Source organism: Macrobrachium rosenbergii, chromosome 4, assembly GCF_040412425.1.
Source record: "Macrobrachium rosenbergii isolate ZJJX-2024 chromosome 4, ASM4041242v1, whole genome shotgun sequence".
Classification (NCBI taxonomy): Eukaryota; Metazoa; Arthropoda; class Malacostraca; order Decapoda; family Palaemonidae; genus Macrobrachium; species Macrobrachium rosenbergii.
In genome coordinates, this window is record NC_089744.1 from 52,912,276 (window position 1) to 52,933,554 (window position 21,279).

Genomic DNA, 21,279 nt, shown 5'->3' on the forward strand with positions numbered 1-21,279 from the left:
TCACTGTACGGCCTGTCCGCCGATATATATACTTGCCTTTTACATGTTCTGTAATGCATTATATATGTCTTTTTAGGCCTGTTAACAAACACAACCTTCGTATGGACGCAGTGGGGGCCTCAGGTCGTCCGCTACCTTGCTGTCTGCTTTCTGTATTATAAACACCTGTCAAGAATGATAAAGGAGCAGTCTTTCACGTCTGACATTTCTTGAACCTCACACTGGTGACCCCGGAAAAGGGACAGGTAGCACGGTTTTGGCCCAGCCATTAACGGACTAAATACGGCCGCAGCCTACCATCAGAGAGCCTTTAGCGGACTAACTACGGCGCACAGTTTAGGCCTCTGATAGCTCCCTCCCTGGCGGAAACCGTGCCATTAACGGACTAAATACGGCGTACCCAAAAAGGGCACGTTTTGGCACTTCGTTCGACCACTCGAGCAATCTGCACCATTAACGGACTCAGTACGGCGCATTTTCCCGCGTTTTGGTGCGTGAGTAGTAAAGATATCAGAAGCTGAACCTCAATGTGAACCTGTGAGCATCATCTGTACGCCTCTCTCACCAACAAAGCCAGACGCTGTCAAACTTCCCCCCATTTTCGCGGCAGAACACGGCATCATGGTTCCTGCGCACAGACGCGCACTTTCGCTTGGTGCACATCTCAGACGATGCTGTCAAATCCGACATCACCAGACGGCACTCCCAGAAGAGGTGTTTGACAGAATCTACCCCTGGCTCGACGCGCAACGGACAAGGTCACATATGCTGTCTTGAAAGATAAACTGATGCAATCTTACTCCATGCCCATGACCAAGAGAGTGCAGCGCGCACTCGACCTGTTATCCCAGCCCCTCAGAGAAGCATCACCCAGGGAAGCCTGGGACGAACTATGGGCATTGGTAACACTACCAGGCCGCAACGAAAACTGGAGGAGAAGAACGATAGATTTAACAAAAGCAATCTTTCTTCGGCGCCTCTCACAGGAAGTTAGGCGCCAGATAAGGGATGCAGACACCTTCAACATGACGCCTTAGTCAACGACGCCCAGAAACTATATGAGGCCATCAAGGTCTCGCAAAAATGCCCCCGCAATGGTAGCCTGCAGTCTGATGGAGGAGAACAATGATGACGACAAACCCGGCGTGATGCTTCTTCCACAGAAAGTTCAGAACAAACGCCAGAAACAAGGCCTCCCTGTTCCTTCACAAAAAACGACGAAAGCGGCCACAAGTAACAGCTGTGGCTGCGAAATCCAACTCCCCCTGGCCAGCAGGTTTCTTCATCAGAGAAAATTTTCTGACTGGTGCCTGCGGGTAGATACGGGGGCAATGCAGTCGGTCTACCCGCCATCCAGGGAAGGTTTAGAAAAAATACCTGACTCAACACCCGCCCTCATAACAGCAAACGGAACTCCCATCCGCATGTATGGCATGACGACCCGGACTATCTCAATTCCGGGACACATTTCCTAGGGCACCACAGACTTCTAGTAGACGTCGCAAGACAACACCGCCTCAACACAGGAACCTGTCCCTCCCGTCAGCTCTTCACTGGCTCTGGAATGCCCACCAGCTGCTCCGCAGCCCCCAATGGCTACAAGTCCCTCCTACAGGAATTCCCAGACATATTCAAACCAGAGCTACGAAGGGCCCACCAACCCATGCTGAGTTCTGATGTCTGTCCCCACTGAAGTTACAAGATGCAAAACGAGCCTTCACAGAGATGGAACGGATGGGCGTCTGTAAAAAAGCATCAAGCCTGTGGCCTTCTCCCCTCCACATGGTAAAGAAATCCGGTGGTTCATGGAGGTTCTGCGGTGACTATCGGCATTTGAATTTACTGACAACACCAGACCACTACCCCCTCCCTAACATGCAAGACTTGATGGGCGCCCTCCATGGAGCGATGGTTTTCTCCAAGATGGTCCTACTGAAGTCATACTTCCTAGTCCCTGTGCATCCCATCATCACGCACTTCGGGAGCTACACATTTTCATATTTCAGTCTCAGGAACGCAGCTGCCAAACTCCAGTGCTTGATGGACACTATCTTGGGGGATCTACTTCGTCGATAACATTCTCATCTTCTCCAGGTCCCCAGAGGAACACCTTCGCCACCTCCGCAGGACAGCGGACTAGTCATCAGATTCGACAAGAGCATCTTCTGGACAAAAAAGTAGACTTCCTCGGCCATGAGATTTCCCCGGTGGCCGACGCCCTGTTGAGGGAAGAAATCAATTCCCTTCACCTCAGCATCGATTACAAAGACCTGGCAAGAGAACAAGCAGCAGGCCCAGAGACAGCAGACTAATTAGGGGGGCAGTGATGGTTCTTAATTGGAAAGATGCCCTTAGCAAGCTCGAACACAACTTTCCTCCTGGACACCAGCACAGGCCCCCTAGTAACCGCTTCGAGGAGAAGGCAGGTGTTCGACATAGTTCACGGTCTCTCCCATCCATCAGGGCACCTTATGACTAACAAGTTCGTCGGGCATGGCATCAACAGGGACGTTCACCAGTGGGGAAGGAGCTGCATCTCGTGCCAGGCGAGCAAAACACCCTGGCACACAGAGTCGGGGTCAGCGACTTCCTCCAGCCTCATCGGCGTTTGGGCCACATCGTTGGGCCCCTTCCGCAGTCGGGAGAAGCCTCCTGACGATCATAGACTGTTCCACCCGCTGGCCGGAGGCAACCCCCATGGAGGCAGCATCACTACGGGCAGGGGTCCAGCCTTCCTGTCAGAGCTCTGGGTTTCCTTGGCACGCCTAATGGGTACAACTCTGCACAGTACAACAGCCTACAACCCCTCAGCGAACAGCATGGTTGAGACGGCGCACCACTCTCTTGGCACACTGCACCAACAAGAGGTGGAAGGAACAGCTGCCCTGGGTCCTGCTGCATCTCCGCACCACGCTGAAGGTAAATGGTGACACCTCCTCTGCTGAGAAAGTCTATGGGGAGACACTGGCTGTCCTCGGAGAATTCTTGCCAACACACCCCTCCCGAGGTTGAGGGAAGTTCGCGCCCTGCCATAAGACCTTCACTGACAGAACCACCACCTACAGCCCACCTGCCTTACACTTCTGCGCCTATGTCTTTGTCTGGGTGGATGCCGGGCGGGGCCCCCCCCCAAGTCATCGGCCAGGCTGCCAAGGCATACCTCCTTTACATACATGGGCAGGAAGACTGGATCACCATCGACAAGCTGAAGCTGGCATTCTTGTTGGACATCAAAGTACAGTACACGAGGAAGGCAGGCGCCCCAGAGTTCCCCCTCAGTACCTCCCTGCAGACACACCTGCTCCACCACCAAAGCCGGGTCCGGGACAGCCCAGGAAACACATCGAGCGAACTCCAGATGTCGGTTCCACCCCACGCCCACAGTTCTCCAGGAGCAGGGGCCCACTCTGACTGCCTCAGCGTCTGCATGATTAATGTTATTTTCATCCAATAATTGCTCCTCTGGTCATTGTCTTTGTGTGGGGAGTATTGCTTGTGTTTCTATCTTCATATATGTTACTTGTTGATATTTCAGATTCTTAATGTATCTCATTTTATGCATCATTGTACAGCCTGTCCGCTGATATGCTACCTTTCCGTATTATAAACACCTGTCGAGAATAATAAAGGATCAGTCTTTCACTTCTGACATTTCTTGAACCTCACACTGGTAGGTAATCCAGGGCTGCCTCTTTTTTTTCCAAATAGTTGTGAGGAGGCAGCCGGCAACGTATGAGTTCCCAGCTGTATTTCTAGTGTACTTTTTTGACGCTAGTACAAAATTGCACTGAGTACCAAGGACCGAAATGACTAGGTGGTAACTCAGGTAGGAAGGTGAGGACGGCCCGCAGATTCTCCTCAACGTGTGTCAGGAGAGATTTCTTCCATGCACTCTTCAGTCACCTGAAAAGATTTAAAACAATTTACTCGAATTGTGGCTAGTTAGGTTCACCATAAACTCTTGCTTCACTTCAAATTGTGTGAACACCATACAAGGACATGAAATGTCAAATACATCTGGTATATAAAATTTTGTCAAATACATCTGGTATATAAAATTTTTGGTCACGGCCTAGTTACCAAGACTGGGTAGGTGACTTGTAATTTACTAAAGGCACTGTGAGTAAATCTGCTCAACGGAAAATTTAAGGACATTTTTTATATAAAAAAGGGTTATGAATACTCATTCGGCCTTTATTTAGCAATAACATACTGGCATTCGTGTACTGAAAGTATACTTAAAACTACGAGCAAGAGACGAAATTGCAAAGGTAAACTACACGTAGCCGTAGGATAAACTCAAAGTTGGAAAAGACTATCGGTAAATTAGATGGAACTTTAGGTACCGCCAATTAACATTACACGTAAAGAAGCGATTTCGAAAATTAACATGAACCACGACGATACTGTTGAGAGAGACACACTAGGATGGGCTTGACCTTTTAGAATACGCATCCTCAATAACTGATTTCCTTTCAGTCATGACTTTGCCAAATACTGATCTTTGCAAGGCTAGCCCACTGAAATAATATAACGGAGATAATTTTTGAGTTAATTTATCCATACCGGACTCCATTTACCCATTACAGTAGTATTTGTAATAATTAAATCCGAAATAGGGAGAAACCGCTCGCTAACCCATGAAAATAATAAAGTAAATTTACTATACATTATGGGGAATTTTAGACGTGCTAAAACAATACTAGAGAAGCTGAAGACTTGTTTGAAAAAAAGAAACATTTACCCTTGAAATTCCTAACGAGACCACAGACTAAAACCAAAAAAATTAGCTCATAAATTCTCCTTGCACTTAATTGCTGGAAAAACTCGCACGAAAACATTTTGGCTCTCTCAATCTGTATTCGTCCACTTCATTAGACTTATACCTGCCGTGATAGATTCGTGCAAGGAGGCTCAAACTACTCCCAAATACCCATTCTCATAGGCATGGGTATTAAATTAGTTGGTTATTTACATATATGGTCATTAATTACACATTTCTGGACATAACCTCAAAAGTCAAACTACAATTGAAAACTGATCGCTACCAATAAATAGTTACTACACTGTTTCTAAAGTTCCATACACAAGAGAAAATTCCTGTAGAGAGAGGTTTTTCGAAAGGCCACACAAGCAATCCTTCATCTTGACCTAGCACTTAAAAGTTTTTTCCTCACCGTTGGCAAACCTCTCACAAGAGCGGTTGGAAATGTTTAATCAGTCAAGGTTAGAAATAAAAAAACTGGTTCTAATTGAAAAAAGCAACAGAATCAGTTTAATCTGGGTAGGCCTACGCATGGCGATAATAGGCCTATTCGTACCAATGCCCAGAGCTGGTTAGAGAGAATTTAGGGCAATAACAATGCCGATAGCAACACACGGAGTAAGTCAGTGCTAAAGAGAGACGCACACACATCCAAGACATAGAGACAGACAGGTGCCAGTGGGCGTTTTATTAACTATAAGTCTATAATAGACCACAGTTTCAGTTACACATTCATTCATTTACCCTTTTACATTTTAGAAAATCAGACTGACTTTTACAAATTTTACATATGGGTAATATATGAATAAAGTTTTTAGGCTGTATTTGTGTCTGTGCCACGCATATGTGCGTGTACCATACGGGCATGGTTTTACCCAAATTCTTATTTAACATACTCCACAAATTAACAGTTCATTACATCTAACCAATATATTGAAATTAGGAGTGTTTACTTTTCTTTTTAATAAAGAACTTTATCATTGTAAGTTTTTTACATATAAACCTCGTAAACGATTAACTTATTACTAAAATAATTCTAGCTTAAAAATGGACTCTGAGAGAGAAGAAACCTGGACCTGGCTGCGTCTTCACTTTGAGAATTCTTTAACCACCGGCTGAGATACAACGGAAACCTGATTTTAAGCCATCTAACGAAAATTAAATCTCAAGTACCCCTCTTGTCAGGTCTTGATTACTTATACCTGTAACAAGGGGAATGATAGCTACTTAAGGAGAGTTGAAGTCAGGCATTGTGTATAAATAGTTACGTACGGGGCAAACTTTCCTTGCTCTGGCCACCAGATAAGATGGAGCAATTACTTTATTTCTCTCTCTCTCTCTCTCTCTCTCTCTCTCTCTCTGGTATACTGGCGCCATTCATTCATACCGATAGATTATAGAATGAGGAAGAATGAAATCAGGACATAAAATGATCATCACCAAACACAAGACGCCTGTCTATGAAAACATCTCCATCAGTCATCGTGACCATATGTTGGAGTGCGAAGGGCTTGAACCCCATCCCAAAAATTAATGTTCAGGAACTTTCGAAAACTCCTTAGCAGTCTGGCGTGAGGGACAGTGGTGGTCCAGTGAGCCCCAAGAACGACAAAAAGTGAGAGAAAGTTTAACAGGAAATGAGAGTCGGATAGGACTTTCTCGTCAAAGTGAGAGGCGACTCAGGAGGGGAGAGAGAATGAATGTGAATTACCCCCTAGAGGAGGACATAGACGACTAAGAGATGCAAATTCAATTTTCGAAAAAGAATAAAAGTAGCAAGGCTTAATCTTGAGACCAAGACCAGGACGACTCGTGCACAAAATACATCCCATTTCTGGGCGGCATGGAACAAGAGAATGCTGGGGCACAAGACCTACTTCCGCAATTTCTGGAACTGAACTTTGAGGGGGTTTTGCAAACTCAAGAACTCGCCCAACTAAAAGTTCATTATGATTTATGAATATCCGGCTATATACCCCAGCACTGGGGAACTTACAGCCATTCGGTGCTTAGTGCAGTTAGGAGAGAAGCTTGAGAGGTTGGACAGCAACACTGAAGAAAGGAAGCGGGAATGGAGGTAAAGTAAAAACCTCATGAGTGGGTGCAGCTAGGCGCCGAAGGGACGCTGCAAATTACCTTAAGTAATGCTTACAGTGTCCCACGCGAGGTGAACTGATGGCGCTACCCCTCTACAAAGAGTTTAAGCACAGTAAATTTAGACGAACTTGCAAACGATATGAATCACGATGACTAAAGAAGTGAACATATCTTTCCTTAATTCGCAACGAAGGCAAGACAAGCAAGAGGTGGTAATTACACGAGGACACAAAACGACAAGATATGTCCTTGCCCTTTGTTAAGGAGGAAAATGCTTTCCTGAACAACCTTTAAATTTATTTTTAGTCTTCAAATCAGATCTTCCATCAATACTAAACACTCGGTCAAAGTACTTAATCTAGAATTTAAATGAAAGTAACTTACCAAGAACACACATGTTATGAACTACAGTTTTTCTTTAGTTGTGAGACACCAAAGCAAAAGCCATTCCATTCTGGAGACACCGAAGCACAAGCAATTCCATTCTGGAGACACTCAAGCACAAGCAATTCCATTCTGGAGACACCGAAACACAAGCAATTCCATTCTGGAGACACCGAAGCATAAGCCATTCCATTCTGAAAGGAAAAGCTTCAAGTTAATATCCCAGTACCGCCTATCCTTAGTTTAGGATTTATATTTGATTTATCAAAGAGTTTAGTGTGTACTGTACATTTAGCACTTTTTTAAACTGCTATTTTATGAGGACCTTCTGTTACTATCCATATGATACCCAGGAATATTTACTCGTGTTATCCACACCTATTTCCACCTAGGATTTTTTATCAAGGGTTTCATTCATTCTCGATTTTTTCATCATTGTGTAACCTGCAAGCTTTTTACAACTCCCAGAGAGCATAAGCAACATCTTAAATTAAAAGACTGATCAGCCACCTATGGATTTTTCCCCTAACATTTATGTCTTTAACGTTAACTAAAACCAGTAATTATCGTCATTTGTTTTGTTTTTACTAGACTTTTTTTTTACGAGGGTGCAAGATCAGTGTGAAACCAATTACCTACTATTTTTTCACACACCCATTAGCAGCAATTCTAGATTATAACCACCTATTGAAGCACATATCTGCAGTTCCTGAGGTAACCCTAAGATTAATTCATAAGCCTGCAATTAAGAATTCCCTAGGCAGTTCTGGCCACAGATCTATCATAATACAACTTTCTTCCTAGAATTTAGGAGTTGCTGTCAATTTCGGAAGATCGTAGGTAATATCACTGCTTAAGACAACCTGTGCAATATGCGTCATATTTTTCAAAAGCGTCTTTGACCTAAAACGTCACTCCGAGGGAAATGACACGATAAAGCTCAGGAAACAGTACGGTAGAGCTCATATCAGTGAGGTGTATAAAAGATATTTGGCCGTTTTTAATCTTTGAATGCGTAAACTTAATTGAAATATCCCTCTGAATTAAAATTATTTCTGTGCCATCCGAAAATAATTTTTTATAGCTCAAAGTTGCCGTCATTTGGAAGTTTATATTCTATATACTGTATATTCATCTCAGACCTGTTTTCTGCGAACAGCGACAGAGAGGAGAGGTCATGACCACCGGCAGCTTTGCAAACAGAGGCCGATAAAGTTAGTAATGCACTGCTATATTAATTCCACATATTCAGAAATGAGGAAAAAGAATTAACACTTCTAATAGGAAAGGAGAGACAAGACCAACTCCCTATGAATGTCTTCAGCTCTCCCACGGTCTCTCATGGCTTCCATTTTAACAGACAGAACGCGATAGGCAATAGATACAGTATGGACAGTCAGGCATTATTATGAGGTTAAAAACTCCACCTTACTAAAGGAAATCGGAAGCGGTTATAATATACAAAAATGGAAATGAAAAATTAATGCAAAACATCAAGTTCAAACTCATCAGTCTTCTAATTTCGAGTAAAACCCACGATAAAACTATCAACCTCAAACACTAATACTCCAAGCACAATGTTCAGGTGGACGAAATAAAAGGTAAAAGCAAGTTGTCCAGTTAGACAGGGTATAAAACACGTGATGTGATAAGTCATAAGCAGGTTTACGTCAGAGGAAATGTAAGGCGAAATCCTATGAAAGAACCCCAAAGAAATGGTTTCACAAAAACTGAAATCTGGAGAAAATTGTTGTAAAACACCTGGATTACTTCCACTGTCTTGTATGAAGGAGACTTCTCAATTACCTTTCAGTGTCACTTTTCTTTCGCCTGAACGAAAAATACAAACAAAAAGTTGAAACATAGAAAAACCTATTCAAAGAACTGTTTGCAAAGCAAGACTCCTCAATCTAAAAAAAAATAGTGACCGGTACACTTAAAATTCCATTATTAGAGCTGCCCGGTAAGTCTTGGAAAGAACTGTTAACGCCAGTACATTGTAACACTCCATTCATCACAAATAGTGAGCTTAAGAGAGACTAAAGATACACAGACACCTTTTTTCCATATACGATTTCTGTTCACTAAAATTAAAAAGGCAGCAATTGCTCGGCACTGACCAAAGATCAAGGACTGACGTGGGGAAAGGGTATGGGTCAGGGGTGGGGGACTTCCGAACTCATGAACCCATTGTGTCCTGGCATATTGCAGTTGACAGCTAGTATGTCATGGGTGAAAAAACAAGAATCATCTTGAGTCAACCTTATTATAGGACCCCAAGAACGACTCAATTCATTTTAGGATTTATTGCCAAGCCTATGACTGACGTATATTGTTTCTTGGATAAAAGTCAGTCCTCATCCTATCTATACTGGACCTCTTGAAAATTATAATCAAAGTGTCTTGTGAAAATCAACCCGTTGTATCAAAAGATGTCAATTCCTAGATTTAAACATGAACATGATTCCTCATATGGAAGCAGCAGGCATCACCATCCAAAAACAGACTTTTAGCATCCAGCAAGAGTCGGATCACATCCTTCCTCACAGGATGGGAGGGGCTGTCCAATAAACTAGCCTCTCACGAGGCACAATTCAATTCAATTCCAGCATTAAGAGGAATGCGCAGCGAACGCAAACCAGACAGCGCGGCCCCAAACGCTCGACACGGCGTGGCCGCCAGGAAATGCAAGAACACCCAGGGTAGCCCAAGTAACATCTGGCATGTCCCTGAGGCCTCGCCCGACACGAACCCCGAACGGGATATGATTAGCTGATATTTGGAAAATATGCCTTTGTATATAAACACAATTTTTTTAAATATGACAAATTAAAACTGATTGCCCTCTTGCAAGAAATATTATTCCATAAATCACTAACCCTTTTCCTATTCCATAATAATACTGGAACTCATGTAAACTTTCTCTACTGGAAACGGTCGGCCATATAACCATTTTTCTGGACAGTTCAGCTTCGTAACTATCATTCTCGAAAGCAATCAGCGACCTCGCTTAGTTGACAGACCGAAACCACAACAAATCTTACGTTTTTCCCAACTGCGTCCCAAAAATCTGGAAAAATCCTAAAAATGTTGCTGAGAATCCTACAGACGAACTACATTCGTAACACTGCAATGCTTTTCTAGCCTTTCGAAGTTCCTGCTTCTTTAATAATCCTTGGACCAATCCCAACGTCCATGACATTCCTTTTCAAACAAATGAGGAGGAACTGATCCTCTGATTGGCTGAATAACAGAGGCTTCTTTCCAGCTGATGAAAGACATCACTGGGTAACATCGTAGTGTCGAAAACGTGAGAAAAATTAATGCTTGCTTGCTTGACGGCCTAACCAGGTCTCGCACCACTTCCACTTTTAAGCACTTGCAGGGCCTCCAAAATCAAATTAATAGTTTATTCATCATGTATTTGCTCACACTGTATATTCCATATTCACTGTTTGATATTCCATATCATAGCATTGATTAATCAAAAAAGTTTTTTTATGTTGGAGCTTCAACATACACACCGATAAAAGACGTTTAATTTCATATCTGATGCTTGATTGAATAGGTAGCTCAATTCAGACGGGAAGTTTTACCTTGAAAGAGCGTTAGTGCATCTCAAGCAAGGCACCAGTACATAAGGCCACGATACAGAGGCCATGGATTAGCTCAACATCGTATCCCTTTCCCCACACAAGTACTTTCATTCCTCTTTCTTAGTCCGGGAAGGTCACAAATACGACGAAATGGGGAAGACTAAAAAATAAATTTCAAGACCATTTACCTGGAAGCTCTATCTGCGGGGCCACAGGAGCCACTATTATTTTTGTTAATCAAGCAGAGCAAAATTCCTCTCCTTGAGAGGGTAGTCAGTTGGACATGTACATCAAAAGTCAAGTCATATCTAATACAATCGTGGCGAACTATAAGTAAGGCATTTAACTGCCACTTAGAAAATGCATGGAAAATATATGTCCCTGACAGTTATTCTTTGGTAAATATTTGAACAAAACTTGGAAATATAATTTGATGGCAAGTACAATGCAAGCAATACTGTCACTAAAAACCTTTCTTTCTAAATATTTAGTGGAACTGCATTAAAATTCACGACTTCACACACACACATCCCCCGCCCTTGCCACGGTCAGTGTGAGAAACTGCCACGTCACAGCAGAGGGACTGACCCGAACTGGTGCTGATAGTTACCGTTTGGAAGTCCATGCCCAACACAAGGGTCTTCTGGTCAGGTCCAACGGAGGAAGTTTGAGAAAGATCGGAATGAGGCACAAGGTCAAGATCATTATCCACAAGAAGCCAGGGGGCTATGTCGCAGTACAAGGCCAGTTAGACGATGTTAAGGGCGCTTGTCGAGAAATAAAGGAAACCATGAGGTCTACTCTCTGCAGAGGTCCAGAGGTCTACGAAATCTACTTTCCACAGAGGAAATGACAAAACGGGCCAGCGAAGAGGGAGGAATTTTCCTGAAGAGGAAATTTTCCATGGGTTAACCAAGATGGGAGAAGCCTCTTCAGAACAGTCCTCAGCAGGGAGGAGCGAGCCACGGTCATCAGGAAAGGAGGCCAGAACATCAAATGACTGACCAGCGCATTCTCTCTCTCTCTCTCTGCAGGAGAAGCAGACAAGTTCTTTGCTTACATAAATTTTCAAAACGTTGTCATTATACCTCAATAACTGGTGATTTTTGCTGTCACAGGGACGGGGAGGGAGAGAGAGAGAGAGAGAGAGAGAGAGAGAGAGAGAGAGAGAGAGAGAGAGAGAGAGAGAGAGAGAGAGAGAAAATCAGCGGTGGTACGTAAACAGAAACCGCAAACCATTTATAAATCAAGGTAATGAACTGACAGGTGAGACTGATTGCTGATTGTAACTATTGAAGTGTATTTGGAAGAAAAATGTGTACTAAGGGGTATCTGAGAAGGGTCGTCTATTAAGCCGTATGAAAGAAGGAAAAGTTAATGTGCATAGAAGAGAAAAAAAAGTTCATGTTTATGAATGGGGTGAAAATTTATATTAATTTGTACATGAGTTCCAGGCAAAACGTGTGTATTAATACGGATTAAGAGGAACATATGCTATAAATATTGGACTAAAAACTACAACAGTTTCATATGCTGTTAAGATTGAGAAACTTGTAAAAATGATATATTGATCAGGGAAACAGACGCAAACTCTAAAATACAGCCGTTGAAAAGTGTGCGCGCGCGTGTGTGAAAGAGAGAGAGAGAGAGAGAGAGAGAGAGAGAGAGAGAGAGAGAGAGAGAGAGGGCCGTTGTGTATGACGCATCGCAGCAACGAATGAAAAAGATCCCATTCTTCGAAATAACAAGCACCATTCAAACAATACTCAAAAGTAGCAGTTGTCAGTTCCCGAAGTTCTTAACAAGGAGACGTCAGCAGAAAGTAGGTGACAAGTGAATTCAGGAGACGCCTGCTTTCTGCTGGCGTCTCCTGAATTTCAGGTGTATCGGTGTTATTTTCTCTTCCCTCGCATTTATTTATTTATCAACTTTTCCTATAAATTGTTTCTCTCTGCAGCTTGATTTCTCTTCGGAGCCCCCTTGGGTTTATTACAGCTGTTGACTCCACAAAGGTTTCCAGCTCAAGATTTAGATGAAGGAAGAAAGTCTTTTATCATTAATCTTCTAAGAGACGACAACAACGATATAAAAATTAAAAATATTAGATGAAATTTTTTAACTAAAGCCTCTGATGTTCTCAGGATAAACTAAAAACCTCACACTGACAGAAACAAATCTGCGTATAAACAGGTACCTATTCGTTTGATAAGTTTGAACTGCAAATAATAATAGTAATAATAATGAGCTACAGTTGTGGCTGTTGCTCAAACTTGAGACTTCATAACAAAGACCAGGTAAAGAATAATCCAAATTCTACTAGAACAGCTGTTATCTAATTTTTCCAAACAGCAGACAAGGGACCTTGTGCGACTGCAGGCTTGCTCATCCCTTGTCTAGATATAGTAAAAACCTTCATATAAGCTACTCTGAACTCATTACCATGAGCCATGACGTTAATGTACTCCGTAAGGGACAAAAATTATACTGTTAAATTTTTTTCCAACAAAAAAGTTTATTTTTACATAGCCTATTTGTGTACCAGACTTGTGTCCTGCAGGGAGTCTAAAAGCAGGAAGGCTATCTGGATAGTAGCCTCAATAAGACTGGAGGGTGTCGACTGTTAGGAGCAGGTTCCTCCTCAAATATTGTACCTATTGCTATTGGAAGATTTGTACCAAATGTATGTTACTTATGTAAAGCTCTGTCTAGAAGAGTACTTAGCCAGAGATTAGCCCATCCCCTCGATTTCAGCCTCCAAAGGGAGGAGATTCTTCGTGGATGAGGACGGGAGAAAATTAAAGCTATAGATCATATCATGAGTCGTTGTTAACATGAACTGCTGTAGCATTTGCGGCATAACACTGCATGAATTACAAAAAAGTCATGAACTTTGCCTCAGTCATACAACCTATCAGTTAGCACTTCAACTTAAGAGACCTTGAGGTCTGGCCCCATGTAGCTAACAAAACCTGATGAGTAACGAAAGATCCTACAGTATAGCCTACGCTTGTACGTTTTCCAGATATTTTACAGCCAACAGTAATTCCATATAATTTTTTAGCACAAACGAATTTCACATAGTACAACAGTATTTCAAGAGCGTCATCAGAAAATGCACCACATGTAAAAAGGCAGCCTAGCAAAAAAGAAAAAATCCTAACAATGTAGCTGACATGCACGGATACTGGTTAAGTTTAGGTGCGCTGGTAAAATAATCTTGCTGCATCTGATGTAGAAGCCCATAACAAACTGCATGTAGGTATTCATTTCCAAATCTTGCAGGCCAGCAACACCTATTCTCAAGGGTATCACATGCTTGTTAGAATCATACAAAATCACGGATGCGTCTTGAAACGAAACCAAGTATTCTAATCTAGCAGTCAAAGAATACAGTACATTAATTTACAAATACTGAAAGCAGACTGTAGTATTAATTATACAACGTTATAAAATTCCTACCAATCAGTGAAACATGACTAACCCAATTTATAAGAGCTCTTCATAAATTTACTAGCAAGAAGTAAGACTAGTTTTTAGTGTTGGCCATATCCATCGTACACACTGTCTTGAGATAAAAAAAATAACTTCTAGACTTAAGCCTGCGTTTTCAACTCATTCTCTTGTATTAAAAGACAAATGACAGTTGCCAATCAAAGATGTTATTCTGCCTGACATACCATTCAAGGACTGGCAAAACATAATCAACCATGCAACTTTGGTAGATAGCTTTTGTTATCCCTGCCTAGAGCCAGATTACCCAATCTTGTTATCTTATGAAACCCTTCCATGCCCTTGGATTCTTTCATATGGTCTTTGGCAGCCTTGAGGCCAAATGGAACCCTATCTACTTGGGGCAATGAAAGTCTTGCTCATCCAAAAGAGGCCTGTCTTGCCCGCATTCAAAGTCATCAGAGGAAATCAGCCATGAAGTGTACAAGACTGAAGGCAGTGGAGAGACCTAATTACTTACCCAAGCCCACAAAGGAAAAGTCTGACTTAATGATGACGATGAAAGCAATGTATGGGTAACATACCACATTCCATACACCACTGTACAAGCTAAAACATTCTATGCGTACACATCAAAAATAAGCAAGTATTTCATAAAGTATAGGCATAATAAAAAGATTGCCACAGCGGCATTATTAAAACCCAGACAGAGAAAATAAACTTGAAAATAGCAATCATATAGGAAAATTTATAAATAATAATGGATTATTAATATAGCATATACCGTTTTTGCATTTTACTTTAAACATTCTCCATATGTAAATGACATTTGATGTCTAGGTTTGGCAATGTGAAATTCCGTTTGACAATCGCCAAAAATCAAAAATGACCATTCTTCAAAATAGATTGACAATCTCCAAAGAACGACAATTCTGGAAAAATACTTAACATTTACCAAAAGGAAATGACAATGAAACAAATCAGTGACAAACATTTTTATCTGACAATCTTTAAATTTTATTACATTGAAAAATAACAACATTTGTCAACATTGTTATTTTACGGAAACAATGAAATACATATTTGGTAGAAGCATATTTATATCTATATAAAATTATATAATACATAAGTGATTATAAATGTCTAATCCCATATATCTTGATGGTTAATACATTTTATAAGGTATGAATTCGAATGTTCATATTGTGAAGCACATTGCTGGAGAGTAACAACCCCAAGAGCAATCCCCAAATAGCTGGTTAGCAAGCGCTCGCGATATACTGGAAGCCACACCATTTCTTTGGGCTTGTTGTAAGTTGCAGGTACCAACCACATCATTAAGTAATCGTTTCAAGAAAGCTTTTACAGATGAAAAAAATTTTTCAACTGGATTAAGAAAAGGTGAATACGGTGGTAGATACCGAAACTGTCTTGCAGGAAAGCTCAAAGCAACATCGTTATGGGATGGAGCATTATCCATGATGATTACAGGATTATAAGTATCTAAAATTATGTCAAGGTTAAAAATAAATTCTTGAAAAGTTGCCTTCGTCACACCTCTATTATGCTGCTCATAATAAACAAGGCCAGCACCATCTCATATAGCCGCTATTAACGTGATATTGCCACCTCTCTGGCCGCCAACTATACGATAAGCTTTTTGTCCTACTGGTACTCTGCCATATGTTCTTTTGCTGTACAGGTTGAATCCCATTTCATCTATATATATTCGATCCATCTGCAAATTCCTTGTGTGGGTATACGCTGGTCTTGCGTCTTTAATGCGTTGCGAGTTCTATTCTCGTTTGTTTTCACATAATTTGCGTGTGATTAGTGCACCTTCCAAAGCTCTCGACACTGTAGCATCAGATACCTGGGGTTCCTGGGTGAATATTTCTCGCAAAGTCTAATAAAAGATAAGTCTGTTCACGTGCTGCGAAAAAGTAGCACGAGCCTCGCAATGACGTCATCTAGCCCGCAAAATGCTGGGTCCGTTACATAAAACCGAGTCAGTCGCCAACCAGCCGGTGTTGTGTACAATTCTAGCTGCGGCAATCAAATATGCCTAGCAATTGTGCTGTTAGTGGCTGCACATCCAATTACGAAAACAATCTACCTGCTTTCAATCCCTGTCCTATTCGACTGGTTTCATTCTGTCTCTTCAACAACTTTAAACCTAACTGGATTCTTCACTATGAACATTATAATCGTTTGCTGCTAATTTTATGATAAAAGATGTCAAAGTCTCACTGTTACTCTTATTTAACATAATGCCCACTTACACATTATACCCAGTGTTATTTCATCCCTCTCTGCATCAACTTCACAAGTTATGTAGCCATGTCAATGCTAATTATTCCACTACAGAAGGTAAGCTGGAAAATTTACATAAAAAAAAGACATGAGGATAGAAGCTTATATTTCAAAGGTTAATTATCTAATTAAATGCCAAATTAGGCATACATTATAATGTGTAAAATGTTTTGTTCATCTCTCTCTCTCTCTATCATTTCTACTCATTTACTGCAGTAACTTCTAAACATAATAGTAATAATAATAATACTACACAGTCATTTATAATATTACACAGTAATTTACTGATAAGAGTGCAGTGTAAACTGGCCACTCCTCACCAATATTATTAACTTTAAGCTATAACAAGAATAGACAGAAACATTATGTATATACAGGTATTTTAATCATACTATTTATATTTTTTCTTTAAATACGAATGATATACTTGAAATTAATAAAGTTAAATAATGTGACTGAGAAGAGGACAAAATAACAGATAAAAATAAAAGTCCCCAATTAATCACTCCGTTTTCTATAATTTAGGATACTCGAGCTGGATGACGTCACCACCGGCGCGCGAACAGACTTATCTTTTATTAGACTTTGATTTCTCGTAGACTGATATTTAATTCACGTACTGTTATGGTGGTTTGCATTCCACCAGCAATATCAGAAAATCAACGGTCTCGTCACTCAATTTCTTCTTTCTGCCTCGAATCCTAATTTCTCTTTCATGTTTTTCGGCGCTTCTTGATGTTTCCTGATAATTTGATAAGCCGTTGTCTGCTTAATCCCAACTCGCGAGCTGTAGTTACGAAGTCTTCACCACTTAAATATTTTTCAACGATATGGTTCCGATCAATGTAACTGACAATGCGATAATTTCTTGGCATTATGCAGTATGAACGATAGTTAGGACTGTAAACGCAGAATGGACAGAGGAAATCTATCCTTATCGTATGTGAACCGGGTAGGTACTGGATGCAGTACAGTATATATAGCTTTTTGGGTAACAGTTCGCTATATTCTTACTTTGTTTGCTACCTTGATGCGGAAATGTTTGATATATTACCGTATGTAATAAATTATATTAACATGCTAAAATGTCAAAGTAAAATGATGTCAAAGTGAAAATATTAACCGTCAATTTTGAAACAATCGTTCAGCAAACAATTATCTGGGCTGTTTTTTCATTGTTTCAGTTGTCATTCTCGGTCAGAAATGTCAATTTATTTTGCAGATTGTTAAAGCAGACGTGAAGAATGTCACACTTGTTTCATTGTTATTTTGATATGTCAATTTGCACTGAATATTGTTTAAAGTAAAATACAAAATACCATAATGGATAGGGGCATTGCTATGTCCTTTTTTTTTTTTTAAGATTTACATTATTTACATAAAAAAGCATTAGCTTCTCTCAAAAGGCTACGAGATGGAGTGCCCATATTTAATCACGTTTAACTACCCTATAAGCTCCACTAACTTTACAACCACACACCCACCAACCGTCCTTTTGCTATCAGTTTTACCTGTAATACAATCGACTAAAAGTTTACCTAAAACATGAGTTTGCTTATATACCGTTAACAAAAGCAATAGGCCTCCTTTACTCATCATCCATAGCAAAATTCCACAATTTGTACCCGTCAAACGTTCTGCCGCATGAATAACTGCATTATTTACCTTGATGCCCATTACCATGAACACTATATTCAAACTTAAATAGAGCCTATATTCATTGTCACTTTGAATTGCTGCGAAATATAGTGGTCTTAGTGTCCGTTACCAAAGGAAATTAAAATCACAGCAAAGTTGCGGAAAAGTCTCTGTAAGTAACTGATGTCAACACGATAAAATTCTTTCTAGAGCTTCTAAGTTCTAAGTCTCAGTATAGGCTACAATGCTACAGTTTTGGGGTCAGTTATAAAACTGCAAGACAATTTGCAATGTAAATATAGTCTACTTCCTGCCAAACTTTCACGTAATTTCACATCAACAGGAATGCTTTTATTCCCCTACTCCTCTGGTAACAACCCAGCCGGTAGGCCTACGTGAATTGCATGCGAAATTTAATGATGCTTAAAACAACCCAATTTACCTATAAGAATACACCGTCAGCAGCAGTGGACATTACTGTCGATCTATCCTCATAATCTACCACCTTTTTTCTTAGTAAACATCTTAGTATAAATGTATAAATAAAAGCTACATTCATGTGTTTGTCACTGACACCAAATCTTCCAATATGTAAAGGAATGTAATACAGAAACCACAAAACAACTGCTAGTCTGCTACCCAGAAACACTTGTAAGGTAACTAACACCAAATAAGCACGATTCTTCGAAAGCTCCAAAGGATTTTATTCTTTAAGGCTAAACATCCACCTCGTCTCGAGCAAGCCAGGTGAGCAAGTCACCTGCCCGACCAAGTCAGAACCAAGCACTTCCACCTACCTATCAAGTCACTACTTGACTACGGCGGTGAACTTCGTTGGCAGGTGCTCTTACGTTTATTAACATCGGATTTATTTTTATAATATATGGACGAATAAAATAAAAATCAAGTACACAAGACCACAAATAGTCCCATAATCAGTGCTTATATATCTGACAAACCGAAAAGTGTCCTTTGAATTTTCCCAAGGTTTTAACTACAAGAGAGAGAGAGAGAGAGAGAGAGAGAGAGAGAGAGAGAGAGAGAGAGAGAGAGAGAGAGAGAGAGAGAGAGAGAGAGAGAGAGAGAGGGCGGTTAAAGTAAGTCTAGAATCCCGGATTTTTCTTTCAAATCCCCGGCTAATGAAACAACAGCAGGGCGTGGCAGAGGCTTCGAGCTGTCTAACTCGCAAACAGCTGATGAAAGACTAATTGGAAAGCTTTCTCTTCATCTCGGATAAACGATGCAGAGCTGTATGAATAAAAAAAAAAACTATTTAACATGCGCTCGCGCGCGCGTATCAATTTCCTTTACCTAGCATCCATGAATCCTAGCCACCATGAAAATGGTGCAAACATCGACCAAATGTGCATCTGATGACCCTGCTTGAAAAGCATCATAAAATGATTACAGAAACCTTAAACTAATCATTCAAAAATTGCCCAAAGCCTGGATTAATAGCCATACTTGCAAATTAGAGAAATGAAAATTGGGTCTCTCTATACGTCGGCGTCTGCCATTCAGTAAGCAAGCAATTATTCACGTGTGATCACGGTTGTTCCCCGAATTCAAACAGTAGGTTACAAACCCGAGGTACTGATATAATTGTTACAACAATTTTAGAATAATGGATGAATTAAGTTACGAATCCGCGATGTTGATTCAGCAAAGAGAGAAAGAGTAAATGGAATGGAATATATAATTTAGTCCAAAGACCAAAGGCTGGGACCTATGGAGTCATTCAGCGCTGAAAGGGAAATTACGAGCAAAATGGTTTTAAAGGTGTAAACAGGAGGAAACACCCTGAAACAATTGTAAGGAGGGAAAGGGAAAGTAAAGAAAGGGGATACAGCTACGGGCCGAAGGGACACGGCAAAGAACCTTAAGTGATGCCTACCAAGGCCTAGAGAAAACTGTATTCTCTAGACCTTGATTCCTACCGCGCACCGCGTGAGGTGAACTGACGGGACCACCTGCCTCCGGGAAGAAACAGTAAATAAACCCTAATTTTTAAAGGATAAAGCATCGATGATGACATTTAAGGGCCGTATCATCTGAAGTCTAGCTATCCGATTTCCATCACTTGAAGTTGATTGCACTCAGAGATAAATATTTTACATTGCACGTATAATTCCTTTCAATTTGGGGATGTATAGCGCAATGAATCTGCCTATTGCCACATTACCAGAGATCGAAAAGGGCTGTCAAGAGATCGTCTGCCTTGGTTTACAGAGCCAAGATGGCCACAACAGGTCTTTTAACTACTACACTAACGATAAATGTTCTGCTGTTGACCCCCAACTGCAAATACGTTCAAGGGCCTCAGAATAGTCATAAAAACTTGGGAAGTCAATTTTTGAAAAGTATAGCGGCCGCCCAACTACGAAGGACCTAACAATTTACACAAATCTTTAGCTAAGTTCCAAAATTCTAAATTCCGTGACCACAGCACTCCTTTTGGTGGTCATATTTCAGATAGCCAAAGGCTTTTCGAACTTTCAACATCTGAAACGTAACAATCTCTATCGCTCAAGAATGTAAGAAACCCCGAGTTACCCGACTTGAAATGCCTTGTCCTTACCGGAGTCTTTTCTACATCTCGTAAGCTCTTGTTCACAGAGAGATCCCGTCCACCTTCCAGTTTGGAATTACTCTGAGCCTTCCAAAGTTCTAATGCCAGGATAGGAATTATTTTGGCCAATCAGAGGCCTCCACCATACATAACGTTTCTATTGTCCCTTTTCATTGGCTGAAAGCTACGGTTTTTGGCAAGGGTCTTCGTAAACAATCTCCCATTGGCTGGTGAGATGAGAACCAATTTTCAGATATTTTAAAGGGGACCAATCTCCTTCGATATCTAACATGTGTATCAACACTTTATGAACATACAAGTATACACATGAAAATAAATTGTGAAACCTTTCCCTTTCTGTTTTTCTCAAAAGGGAATCCTCTTTTTGTCGGAGAAAAAAGTCTTTTACACAAAAATATGCATAAAATTTTTCGGAAACAACTTGGTTCGAATCAATCTTTTATCAA

General features: G+C 40.9%; 1 protein-coding gene and 1 long non-coding RNA gene across 2 annotated transcripts; one reads left to right on the top strand and one right to left on the bottom strand.

Annotated features, from left to right (window-relative positions):
• Nucleotides 1-2,345: 2,345 nt before the first annotated feature.
• LOC136837705 (uncharacterized) lies at nt 2,346-2,930 on the top strand. Its single transcript, XM_067102608.1, has one exon. It carries the CDS (start codon nt 2,346-2,348, stop codon nt 2,928-2,930), a length of 585 nt encoding a protein of 194 aa, XP_066958709.1.
• A 102-nt stretch (nt 2,931-3,032) lies between these two features.
• LOC136834609 (uncharacterized) lies at nt 3,033-20,908 on the bottom strand. Its single transcript, XR_010851856.1, has 3 exons — nt 20,822-20,908; nt 7,247-7,440; nt 3,033-3,903 (listed from the first exon to the last, which is right to left on the bottom strand). It is a non-coding gene; the product is annotated as an uncharacterized lncRNA (long non-coding RNA).
• Between the last annotated feature and the right edge of the window lie 371 nt (nt 20,909-21,279).

Excerpts from the sequence above, each read along its gene's own strand:
- LOC136837705 (XM_067102608.1), top strand. The coding sequence starts at position 2,346 with ATGCCCTTAGCAAGCTCGAACACAACTTTCCTCCTGGACACCAGCACA.